Source organism: Limulus polyphemus, unplaced genomic scaffold (genome assembly GCF_000517525.1).
Source record: "Limulus polyphemus unplaced genomic scaffold, Limulus_polyphemus-2.1.2 Scaffold7081, whole genome shotgun sequence".
In the NCBI taxonomy this organism is placed as follows: Eukaryota; Metazoa; Arthropoda; class Merostomata; order Xiphosura; family Limulidae; genus Limulus; species Limulus polyphemus.
The window spans coordinates 18,047-31,517 of record NW_013672691.1 but is presented as its reverse complement, the minus strand read 5'-3'; the positions used below and the strand labels follow the sequence as shown (position 1 = coordinate 31,517).

The window sequence follows — 13,471 nt, the reverse complement described above, 5'->3', positions numbered from 1 at the left end:
TGTTAGCTAAATAGAACACTCACAACTTCAAATAATATTTGATTACCATTTCATTTTGAACCTTTTTTTTATTATTTCATTCAATAATACAAGAGCCCCAGCTCACAAGAACTCTGATCTCAAAGGTCAACAAATCACATTACATTCAAACTCCAAGCAGTACACATTAAATGCGTGTAAATGGGTTTTGTTTTTTATCACCAATTGTGTAACAGGGATTTACTTATTAACACTGTTTAAAAAGGTGTGATAACACTTCCCAAAGTTTCTTCTCAGTGTTTGTATATACCTATGTTTACAGGTAAATACTTACAAGAACTTGTGCTCTATATTTAAAACAAAAGAAAAAAAACATCAAATTCTTTTGACGTCTATAAGGCTTAAAATTAGTTAAATGGTCCTGAAGTAATATTACGTTGATTTATAACACAGAATCCGGGTTGTTTTATCAGAATATTTGATGTAGAAAGGGTATCTAACTGAACAGTAACAACATTCAGAGAACCTCTTAGAATCTATTATGAAGCTGTACATTTCTAATCAAGATATACAGAGATTATATGAAGATAACAAAATGTATGTCACAAATATTTTTGGAATCTGATGAGGGGGGAGGGGTCATTTATAAATTCCATATTTATTTTTGTGAATATTACAAGGGTAATTTGAACGATTCTTTCCTAAAAATGAAATGTTTCAAAGACGTGATATTAAAATTCGATTATGGTATTTTATTAGTCAGTAAATTCAGCACTGCAATTAAAAAAAATATCGAAACCAAAATGTTATTTGTTTTGTGTTTGGGAGCAGGGAATGGAGGTAAGATCTGGAGACCTACTAGTGCAACTATCATCCTATTTAGATCCCAGGAACAATGAAAATAGAAATTGTTTTTTTTTGTTGCTTTTTTATATGTAACAAAGTATTTTCAAGTTTATTATTTATTGTATAAATAAATGCTTCCTTCAGTTGGAAATTGTTGGTACAAATAAGAAATGTACTTTAAGATAATTGTTAAACATGAGCATCTAAAATGTTCAGTAACTGTTTGTGTAGTTTAACTCATGGAGCTTTACCCAGCAAATCTTTATAACCTTTAGCTGAGTACTTATTCATCAAATCAATTTAAAAAAATAAAAGCTATCCCTTCTCATGGCTGGTGGCTATAATTTCCACGGGACACTATTTACACTAAGGCCCAGCCTGCAGGCCCTGTAGGTCATAAGAAGAGGAACTGAAGTATGAAGAGTGTTTCAATCACAGGCTACATCACATTAACAGAAGGTTCGGCTGTGACGTCACAGAGAGAAGAATTTCAGGAAAGCCTGAGGCTGCACTGGAATACACTCTGGGACGACAACTTTATAATCGACAGTCTCCTTGTTGCCAACTATCTCCTCTTCATTTAGTTGTTGTCGTGTCGTATGAACACAGGGATGTCCAAAAGACTGCAGAAGAATTTCAAAAAATGAGGTAAAACACAGAAGCAATAACCATTTGTACTTGGTCTGTACTTCTACTTGTGATTGGTCTGTACTTCTATGTGTGATTGGTCTGTACTTCTATGTGTGATTGGTCTGTACTTGTAAGTGTGATGGGTCTGTACTTGTACGTGTGATTGGCCAGTACTTCTGTGTTTTCTAAAATTTAGCCCATATCATTATGATTAAGACAAAAAATAAGGACTGGATTTGTGGCTTACATAATATTAACTCCAAAACTTAGGCTTTAGATAACAGTGAATACAGGTAAGTACAAACTAGATCATGTGTGTTTGCTTCTCAGATCAAGTGAACAGTGTAATGGCTCATGCTGTGATTTATTGTTTAATTGTATGGGGGGGGGGTGATTACTGTGCCATACAGCAAAATAAAAACAGAATAGAAAACAGGTTTGATCAAATAATTAAAGGTTTAAATTGTGAATATAAGTAAGTTGTAACCAATAAAAGAATTAAAGGTTTAAATTGTGAATATAAGTAAGTTGTAACCAATAAAATAATTAAAAAAGTTTAAATTGTAAATAAGTAAGTTGTAACCAATAAAAGAATTAAAGGTTTAAACTGTGAATATAAGTAAGTTGTAACCAATAAAAGAATTAAAGGTTAAAATTGTGAATATAAGTAAGTTGTAACCAATAAAATAATTAAAGGTTAAAATTGTGAATATAAGTAAGTTGTAACCAATAAAAGAATTAAAGGTTTAAATTGTGAATATAAGTAAGTTGTAACCAATATAAGAATTAAAGGTTTAAATTGTGAATATAAGTAACTTGTATCTTCAGTCAATACTGAGAAGAAAACAACTGCATTAGTTAATTTATTTCATGTTTTTCAACCATTCTTTTAATTATACTTAGATTATATGCAATATTATTGAAAAAAAAATGATATTAATTTAGGAGGTTCCACGGGTATGCAAATAAAAAATTTTGAATGAAAAATATTTGTATTCTTACCATGAAATTCACTTTTCACACAACTACACTGACTCAGTAAATTTTCTGACAAATCATTAGTAGAAATACTTTACAGAAAAGTCTGATTTTTTGTACAACATATTTTTTATGTTTATTAAAAGACAGCCAAGTTTCGTGAAATCACACAAAGTAAATTTGGAATTACAGCAATCAATAACTCTCCAGTATGGACTCAGTCCAGTGGACCAAGTCTGTGTACCTAGGATTAAACTCTGCTGGAAAAGTTAAAGATATTTAATGTATTATCTATATTAATAAAACAGCCTGTGTAGGTCAGTGCCATAGCCCCTAGGGAAAGAACCTAGTGACCTGAAACTTTGCATGCATACTAAGGGAATTCTTAGGGTGTGCACCTGGGTATTATTTTTACCTCAAAAAAATCTTGGCCATTTTTTTAGGCCTATAATTTTGTCCTACAGCCCTTAAGCCATAAAAAAAGAGAGAAGTATGTGCTGCCATCTGTTGCTTGTGCAAAAACTGTTAGGGAATAAGTGTTTAATAATAATAAAAGTGTTAGAATTCATATTATTGGCAGAAATGATTATATTTAAATGTTTGTTTGTTTACATCTATTTCTGCCAATAATGTAAAACTAAGTTTTGTAACAATGGGTTAAAAAAAACATACATAAAAGTGTTATAATTCATATTATTGGCAGAAATTATTATATTTAATTGTTTTTCCAGTTGTATCTAAAAACTATTTTCAAGGTACAGGGACAATCACTCAAAGTTGTTTATGTATTTGACCTGTATTGTGACAAGAAAAGTGAAATTTTGATCCTCTCTGTTTAAAAATAGCTAAACATCAGCCCTCTGTTCATAAGCATGTCCTAGACCTTGACAACCAGCTACATTCACAGGCATGTCGTAGAACTTGACAACCAGCTGGTTTCACAGGCATGTCCTAGACCTTGACAACCAGCTACATTCACAGGCATGTCGTAGAAATTGACAACCAGTTGGTTTCACAGGCATGTCGTAGAAATTGACAACCAGTTGGTTTCACAGGCATGTCGTAGAACTTAACAACCAGCAAGAATGCACGAAGATTTAGGTTTGCATTCTTTCATAATTAGTTTGTTGAAAGATAATCCTCAGCTCTACTTGAAATTCATAAATATACTGAATCTATACTATAAAGCAAATTGGGTCTGTGATAAACATTGTCCAGTTTCACTTTCAAACTTTCAGGGGGATTATCAAACCCCTCATTTTATTCTCTCGGGTCTGTGATAAACATTGTCCAGTTTCCTTACTTCCTATCACCTTGAAACTTTCAGGGGATTATCAAACCCCTTATTTTATTCTCTCATTTTTATGAGTTGGACAGCTATTTAAATTTCCCCCTTGCTACTTCCTTAGTGCCAGCAATTATGATATGTATGCCACTCCACTAACATAAAGCTAACAAAATAAATATCAAGCTTGGAATACGTATCTTTGCTAGTGGATACAAGAAAAAAACACAATTACTGATGAATATATATTTTTTAAGTTTTTTTTTCTTTAAAGTAAAAAATAATGGATAGAATTACATTTGTATAAAATTTTATGCAATAAAATTGAGCATTTAAAAACATACATTTTAGAAAAATAAATCAGGTATGCCTACTAAACTAATTTATTACAATATAACAACTACTTTTCTAGTTCATTACTCTTTCCACTGCTCATTATACAAAGTTCATAATTCCAAGATACTTTTTTAGATACAGACATATGAAAATAAACCTACCTTCCAAAACAGACAGCGGCAGTGTCGACACAGAAAGAGAGAATCGGCATATTCCTCCTTCAAGCCAAAGACTCTGAAATTACAGGTAAATAAGTACACAGTTTATGTTGTAAGAAATATAAGCAATGTGTATGTACGTATGTTACCAGTTAGAAATTATACTGCAATAACTGTATGTGGGCAATATAAATAACAAATTTGTGTTTTAATACGAGAAAGAAAAATATAAATAGAAAATTATACCGCTTCTAAAAATACAAATATACATACACACCAATATATAGATTACATTTGTATTTGTTTTCTTTATCATTTACTACGGTAGTGAGTGTTAAATATTTTGTTTGCATTTCTTTTGTTATCATGTAGACCAGTGTCAAGATTATCGCTTGTTATCAACAAGGGTAGGGTAAGCCAAAGGAAAAATAATGTTAAACTTCATGTATTTCATGTTATCAGCATTTTAATGTGTTTTTATAAATGTGTATACAGTATCATAAACCACAGCTTTGTAGGACAAGCAAAAATATTGCTACCAGTGTTCCTGACAGGAAATTACTGTCTAAAAGTCTTGTATGACAAGCAAAAATGCTGCTATCAATACATTCTGAGGAATTTTCACGTAAATTTATAATTTAGAACAATTAATCAATATGGACTGTAAATGTAGGAGGCTATTCAGGTAATGAATGTACAAATAATATGTTAAGTTACACAGAATAATAGCATTTAATTTCTTGGCTATTCTAGTATTAACAAATAGTTTAAGTTCTTCATCAAGATACACGCATGTAACATCGGTGACAGTCTTCATCAAGATACACGCATGTAACATCGGTGACAGTCTTCATCAAGATACACACATGTAACATCAGTGACAGTCTTCATCGAGATACACGCATGTAACATCGGAGACAGTCTTCATCGAGATACACGCATGTAACATCGGAGACAGTCTTCATCAAGATACACGCATGTAACATCGGTGACAGTCTTCATCGAGATACACGCATGTAACATCGGAGACAGTCTTCATCGAGATACACGCATGTAACATCGGTGACAGTCTTCATCAAGATACATGCAGTGACAGTCTTCATCAAGATACATGCAGTGACAGTCTTCATCAAGATACATGCAGTGACAGTCTTCATCAAGATACATGCATGTTACATCAGTGACAGTCTTCATCAAGATACTTGCATGTTACATCAGTGACAGTCTTCATCAAGATACTTGTATGTTACATCAGTGACAGTCTTCATCAAGATACTTGTATGTTACATCAGTGACAGTCTTCATCAAGATACTTGTATGTTACATCAGTGACAGTCTTCATCAAGATACTTGTATGTAACTTCAATGACACTCTTCATCAAGATACTTGTATGTAACTTCAATGACAGCCTTCATCAAGATACTTGTATGTAACTTCAATGACAGCCTTCATCAAGATACTTGTATGTAACTTCAATGACAGTCTTCATCAAGATACTTGTATGTAACTTCAATGACAGTCTTCATCAAGATACTTGTATGTAACTTCAATGACAGTCTTCATCAAGATACTTGTATGTAACTTCAAATGACAGTCTTCATCAAGATACTTGTATGTAACTTCAATGACAGATATATATAACATAGAGAAAATAAATTATAAACAGTTAAACTGACTGAGTGTTTCTACAGTTTTTATGGATGAAGTTCAAAGTTTCTTAAAACAATTTTGTAGAACCTTACTTTCGTAATCGGTGAAATACTTCTTGCCAGTCAACTCTCATTGGTCTTCCCGATTTAGTTTTAAAGGATTCAATAGCATGACGAACCTGCTGTCGAGTAAAGTGAAAACAGCACAGTTGACGCCAGATATGTTGCTCGTTGATCATAGCCTGCATTACATCATAAGCTTGTCCTGAACTAATAAGGTCTCGGTAGTCGCAAAGACGAAGTAGGATCTCTCGAATCAGTTCAGCAGGCAGGTGTGTTAGCTTTAGGCTGCCATCATCTTTGGGCTATAAAAGTTAATATTACTTCCATCATAATAACAGTCTAATAAAAATCCTTTAAAATCCACCTAAATGATAATACACTCAACCAATCTAGCAAAGAATTCAGTAAAACCTGGATATCCTCTTGGTAGCTTACAAATAAGTTAGATAATTATGGTTGTAAAAGGATGACACCCCAAACACATTAATAGTACATAAGCCCTTCTTTCAAGAAAACTCAACATTCTAAGTAACTCTGACCACTTGTACAGGATTTTGTACAACATTCTAAGTAAATCTGACCACCCGTACAGAATTTTTTTACAAAATTCTAAATAAATCTGACCACCAGAAGAGGATTTTGTACAACATTCTAAGCAAATCTGACTACCCGTACAGAATTTTGTACAACATTCTAAGCAAATCTGACCACCCGTACAGAATTTTGTACAACATTCTAAGTAAATCTGCCCACCAGTACAGAATTTTGTACAACATTCTAAGTAAATCTGACCACACGTACAGAATTTTTTACAAAATTCTAAATAAATCTGACCACCCGTACAGAATTTTTTACAAAATTCTAAATAAATCTGACCACCCGTACAGAATTTTTAACAAGATTCTAAATAAATCTGACCACCCGTACAGGATTTTGTACAACATTCTAAGTAAATCTGACCACCAGAACAGGATTTTGTACAACATTCTAAGTAAATCTGACCACCTGTACAGGATTTTGTACAACATTCTAAGTAAATCTGACCACCAGGATAGGATTATGTACAATGTTTAAAAAAAACGTGACCACCAGAATGAGATTTTGTACATTCTGAGAAAAGTTGACCACTACAACGGGATTTTGTATGTTCTAAGAAAACTTGACAACCACAATGGAATTTTGCATAGCCCAAGCGGTTCTGAAAGTTTTACGTCAAACAACTTTTTGGCAACACAAGAGTGAAATTCATTTATAATAATCCTTAAAAATTTCTAGCTCCATTTTTCTCACATATGAATCATATTTAATAGAAAAAACTCTAAGCACTGATGACTTCTTTAACTGCACGTGTCCTTAAAAGGTTTACATTATCTTCTAAAAATAATGTTTCCATTGAGCTACGTTTATCATTTTATTCTAATATATGATATTAAACAACATGGCATATTAAGGAAAATGAAAGCAATTGTTAACATCCCATTCCTCAACTCCTGAAACAAATACCCACAACCATTTTTCTTTGAGTTGTTACAATTCCAATAAACGTATCACTAGATGGAAAATGTGCACTGTTACGCTGTACGAATTTTTGTAACATAATGTAGATAAAGGACTATTTATTAAAAGCTGTTTATATATAACTTTACATAATGTTTTATTTATAAATAAAATATTTCTTACTTCTTTGATTTCTATGCTACTAGCAAACATACATATACGCTCAATAGTCTGAAGATGCTGCTCCCAGAGAAGAGTGCTTCCCAGAGGACGACCCCAACAGTAGTACTTTCTCATGGTTTTCTTCAGGTCTTGTAAAATTGCTTGAAGCATATGTATGTTCTGTTGGTTGCTAGCAACTGTAAGAAATTTTATAATGAAGTCATAATGTAAATAACCCCAAAACAACACACTTCACTGCAAAGGTATATTACCTACAATCTGACTGCATAAAGACATATGAGAGGAGGTGAAACCTCAGGACATATTTGTTCAAATATTAACTAATTTTAATTTCTATTAACTTCAAGACATTAACAATCAATATGTATATCCACTTGACAAGTGAATACAGAATTACTTGGTAGGTATTCATCACAGTAATGCTTGGTCGGGTAAACAGAATTTTTGGAACATACATAGCAGAATAAAGCAAGAAATTTCAGCAATCAAAAGGAGAATTGACGACAACTTAGACGATGTAATTGGGAAAATCAGATTGAAAAACCTGGATAATGAACTAAGAAACTACCTTCACAGTAGTTAAAACAAAATGCCAAAGTTTCAAGTTCTTCGTGTGCTCAAATATTATCACTACAACAAAGTGCAGAGAATGCATTAAGGATATACATGAAAAAATGTAACTTGTGTACATGGTTATCATCAACCAACTTTATTATCACACACAAAACTCAATATACTCTTATCTTAGAGTCATTCTGATTACGAACTTCATATAAACAGATTCATTCGATGAGAATCAAAGTTTAAAGATGAGAGAAACAACCACAACAAATATTTGACACTTCATATAAACAGATTCATTCGATGAGAATCAAAGTTTAAAGATGAGAGAAACAACCACAACAAATATTTGACACTTCATATAAACAGATTCATTCGATGAGAATCAAAGTTTAAAGATGAGGGAAACAACCACAACAAATATTTGACACGTGTATGTTCAATAACAAACATTTAATTATTGAAAGTTTTGGAATATACATATTCCCTCTTCAGCAAACTATACTCAACAAGGTAAATTATTAGGTACAAACCTTTCTACAGTTCCAAAATTTTGTAAACAGGAATTAAAGTACAGAGTAAAAGGATAAAGTTAATTTTTAAAAAAAGAGGGCAAAAATTGTTTTGTGAAACTATACAGATTATTCAAAACAGACTTGATTGTAACAAAGTTGGAAATTCATGTCACACATATATCAAATGTTTGTTGTTGTTAATGTTCTTGTTGTAAGAAATTTTATAATGAAGTCATAATGTAAATAACCCCAAAACAACACACTTCACTACAAAGGTGCATTAGGTACAATAAAAGGAGGAAGTTGTGAAATAATAGCATTGATTTTAACACTGAATAGCATGATACTCAAGACAAACCCCCGAGGGACTCCTAGTTCTTATGCAAAAGAACAAGAAAGGGTCAAACCCACATGGATTTGAAAAGTCATGTCAAGTAAAAAATTATGAATAAAAATGGGTAAATGGCTATGCCACCTATAGGAGTGAAGGTTCTGCAAAATGCTATACCTCAACGTAATGTCGTAAGCCTTCTCAAGATCAAAGAAAATGGACACAAGATGTTCTCTCTTGAGGAAGGTTTTCCTGATTGAGATTTCAAGTTGAATCAGGTGGTCCACAGTGGTGCGCTGTTGACTGAACCCACATTGGGTGGGCGAGAGCAGGTTGTTTAGTTCCTTGAGTCAAACAAGACGAGCATTAACCATCCTCTCTAAGACCTTACAGAGACAGTTAGTCAAAGCAATTGGACAATAATTATAAGGAATCTTGAGATCCTTCCAAGCCTTGCACTAAGCATCAGAAAAAATGCTCTCCTGCCAGATCCATTTAAAAACTACCAGAAGAAGAGGAAGTGAGTTAGGAGAGAGATGGTGCAGCATCTCATAGTGAACATCATTGTACTGCCAGACCGATGAAGACCAAGCTTAAGTTCCACCAGTGTAAGAGTGATTACAGTCATAGAGACGATCAGCCCAAAAAGGAAAGAGGTGATGGACAAGAATGCAGGGGAAGAAACAGAAGTGGAGAGATAAGAATAGCACTCCTCAAGAGTATCGGCAATGCTCTGTACATCAGAAACTTCCTGGCTATTGGAAAGGGTACAGGAAGCATACTTCCCATTAACCATCTGAATCTTGTTGTAGACGACTTTGGAACTAGTGGTAGAAGAGATGAAGTGGTGAACTTAACCCAAGATTCCTTCTGGCTTTGATGTCTGACCTGCCTAACATGGGCATAGGCCCACTGGAATGCAATGCAGTTGGAAAGAGTGGGATGCCTGCAAAAGGTATCCCAGGCCCATTTCTGAGGCTTCCGTGCCTGCTGGTAGGTGGGAGACCACCATGGACGAGTATGCCTTGGGAAATGTTTCAAGATTTTAGGGATAGAATGAACTGCTGCCCAAATTATACAATCAGATATTGTCTCCATGTAGTCATTAATAGATGGAAGACTAACAACAGCTGGATCTAGTTCAGAGAGAGTGGTAAAGGAAAGCCGGTCAGCCTGCTCGAACTTCCACCATGGTACTTGTGTCAGGTGACATCGACCACGGCCAACCTCCCTCAAAACAATGGGAAAATTATCACAGCCCTGTGGGTCACTGTCAACCCTCCAACAAAAAGGAGGAGAGGAACAGATAGTTAGATCAATAGCAGTAAAACACTGACTATGTGCATGAAAATAGGTAAAATAACCAGTATTGAAGAAAGAATGGTTGTGATCTGAGAGCATATGTTTCACAGAACGACCCCTCCCACGAATATCAGAACCACCCCAAAGTGGATTGTGTCCATTAAAGTCTTTCAAGATGAAACAGGGAGACAGTAATTCTTGTACTAGAGAGCATCAAGGTCCAATTGATAGTAAGTCTCTCTGGGAGACAGATGGAAAGAACAAACAGTGATGGTATGACCCATGAAGATATGAACAGCTACAACCTCCAAGGGTGTAACAAGTGGCAAAGACAAGGTGGGTACATGCTGTTCAACCAGCAGTTCCACACCTTCATGAACTCGTCCATTACACGACCTGTCATTCCTATACAAGGAAAACTGCCAAAAGGTGACAGTATCAGCTGGTGTCATGAATGTTTCCTGTAAAGAGAGACACACGAGATGATAAGAATCAATCAAGGCCTCAATGTCATCCAAATTAGAAAGAAAACCTCGACAGTTCCACTGTATCAGAGTGGCCATTATTATTTAGGTGGAAGAAAATTGGGCAAAGAACTCTTATGTTTATGACCACGATGTTTCTCTTTAGTAGAAAGAGATCTATCGACCTCTATGGAACCTGTCCTAGGTCAGTTGGGCAGATCTCTGGCAGTAGAAGGAGATTCCAGTGACTGAGGGCAAGAACAAATAATGGTTCTGCATCTCTGGCCGATGGAGAGGGACCTAAGGCAGTCACTGGATGCCATGGCAGAGACAGAGACAGGAGTAGTCTTGCCAACTCTTGTATCCATAGAGAGGAAAAGACTCTTCACATAACGTGAGAAAGACTCTGAAGGAGGCATGGAAAGATCTGTCTGCACTCCCACTGTAGCAGTGTAGAGCAGCAGAATATGTCCAAGATGTAGCAGAGGACAATTTCCAAGCTTCTAGGTAAGAAATGTTATTGACAGTTTTTTAGCATTGTACCTCTTTTTCCTTAGAACAAGAACGAAAATAATAGGGATGGAAACCACCACAATTGATGCAGTGAGTGTCCAGTTGACACTCGGAGGAATCATAGTCTTTGCCACCACAACAAGTACACATCAAAGAACCACGACAAGATGCCTTTGAATGTCCAAATCATTAACACTGGAAACATCTGAGAGAGTTAGGAATATATATGGCCATACCTTACAGTTAAAATAACCTGCCCTGACAGAGGTAAGTGGACGTGCATAATTCCTTCTTTACAAGAGGAGATACGTCTCACCACAGAAACTCCTTTGCAGGAGAAACCTGCGAGGATCTCTGACTCAGGGATGTTCTGTAAATCCCTCTCAACGATGACTCCTCTGGTAGAATTTAAAGAAGCATGGAGAGTAACTTCAATATGTATATATCCAATGGTCTTAAAATTCAGGAGGAGTTCACTGTGTTAGGTGTAGATGTTTTAATCAAAATGTCTACAGAACAGAGCTTCTTCAGTAACTTTGAAGAGCCAGCAAGTCCCTCTAAACCCTTCTAAATGAAAAAGAGACACATCTGTCCTAATTATTTCTGTCAAAAAATGAAGGATGAGAAAACGAGGTACAGAATCAGTCAGAGGTGAGGATTGGATATCAGAGTCTTCTAATCATGGTCGCTTTCTGATCAATGAGATTTTTTTTCTTTTGCAGGTCACTGGGTGTATAAGCCATAAAAAAGGAAACATATCAGTGCCCACTGACCCAACCCACCATGGAGTCCTACACAGGGGGGTGCACTACATTGTAGAGACACGAGGGTTTCGTGGACACTATACCCAAACACCAGTATCAGAAACAATGTCCATAACACCCATTGAGAACGTCCAACACTGGTACTTGGTTGACCCTCGCCCAACTAGACTAGCCTATTGACCCCTGGGTGAGCCACTCCAAGGCCGCCTGTCTACAAGAATTCAAGGCAAAAGTGGTGTGTTAAAGTGCCACTGACATAAACTGACCCATCAATGACATCCCTCAACCATGAGGATCCTCTCCTTCCTCTCAAAGGTTGCAAAGCACGGCAAACACGTGGGTGGATGTTCGGATCCCAGAGGAGGTAAACTGAAAATACAGAACCTTCCCTAGGAGGTCCCCTCACCACGTACAGTTTAGAATGAAATAATGAAGTAACCAACAAACAAACACCTTCCCTTTGAATTTTGATTTCATGAGTAGAAAATGGGCGATTAAATGCATTATTTGTAATCCCTACAAAGTTTGTAATTTCTGAAATCTTCCACTTCATGGATCACTACTTACTTTGATTATACTTTAACTTTAGATCATCGATTTATACCATTAGGTTCACAGAAGAATATCAGAAAAAACAAAACTGTAATATTAATAATGACAAACTTAAGTAAGGATATGAAGAAAGGATTTTTCAAGATTTATACTTCAAATTGGACAATTATTAAAATACATTTTCAGGCCATGGTGTTACATGATACAGACACTACAACTAATACATAAACAAAGCCTCATTATTTATTTATACGTATAGCTTAGAAAAGACTCTTTTTGAAAGTACTTTAAGTTTGAAAATCAAATTGTTTCCAACATAGTACTAGAGATAAGAGAAGTACCATATGTATAAGGAAAATAGCAAGCAAGTTGAATTTCTATCAATATGTTACTTATTTGTGAATTTAAGTCTAACATTAGTTATATAGAACTTGTACAATTTATGTAATCAGAAATATAAGACACTTTCATTAGCATTAAGTGAACTGGACATTACATTCTTAGTTTTACCAAACATTGCAAAATAATTCATCCAACAAAAGGAACCACTACAGCAAAATCTTTATAACGATCACAAATGAATAGTCTGTACATAAAACAAACCTGACAAGAACATTTAAAACACAGCTTAATAATTTTAGTTGACCCAGCAGTGGTTTTAGTAATATTTTTATGTTAATAGAAGTAAACATGGACATACCTTGGCCAGCTACTTCCTCCAACAAAGCAAAGAGTACTTTAGTTGCACAACCACTTAGTGTGGTCAAGTTTTGGCTAATGATAAGGTGTATAAGCTGTAGAAAAAAAAAGTTTTAAAATTTGTAAGGTCAAAACATATTCTCTCTCTCTCTCCTTTCTTTCATT

At 34.8% G+C, this 13,471-nt stretch overlaps 1 protein-coding gene across 1 annotated transcript in view; it reads right to left on the bottom strand.

Annotated features, from left to right (window-relative positions):
* Positions 1 to 70: 70 nt before the first annotated feature.
* LOC106474331 (F-box only protein 25-like) overlaps positions 71 to 13,471 on the bottom strand; it is a 21,395-nt gene continuing 7,994 nt past the window's right edge. Inside the window, exons 4-8 of the mRNA XM_013935022.2 lie at positions 13,308 to 13,401; positions 7,606 to 7,781; positions 5,956 to 6,227; positions 4,216 to 4,288; positions 71 to 1,448 (exon numbers count right to left, since the gene is read on the bottom strand). Of these exons, the coding sequence (XP_013790476.1) occupies positions 1,299 to 1,448; positions 4,216 to 4,288; positions 5,956 to 6,227; positions 7,606 to 7,781; positions 13,308 to 13,401 (765 nt within the window). The 3' untranslated portion in view covers positions 71 to 1,298. The remainder of the gene's footprint in view (positions 1,449 to 4,215; positions 4,289 to 5,955; positions 6,228 to 7,605; positions 7,782 to 13,307; positions 13,402 to 13,471) is intronic.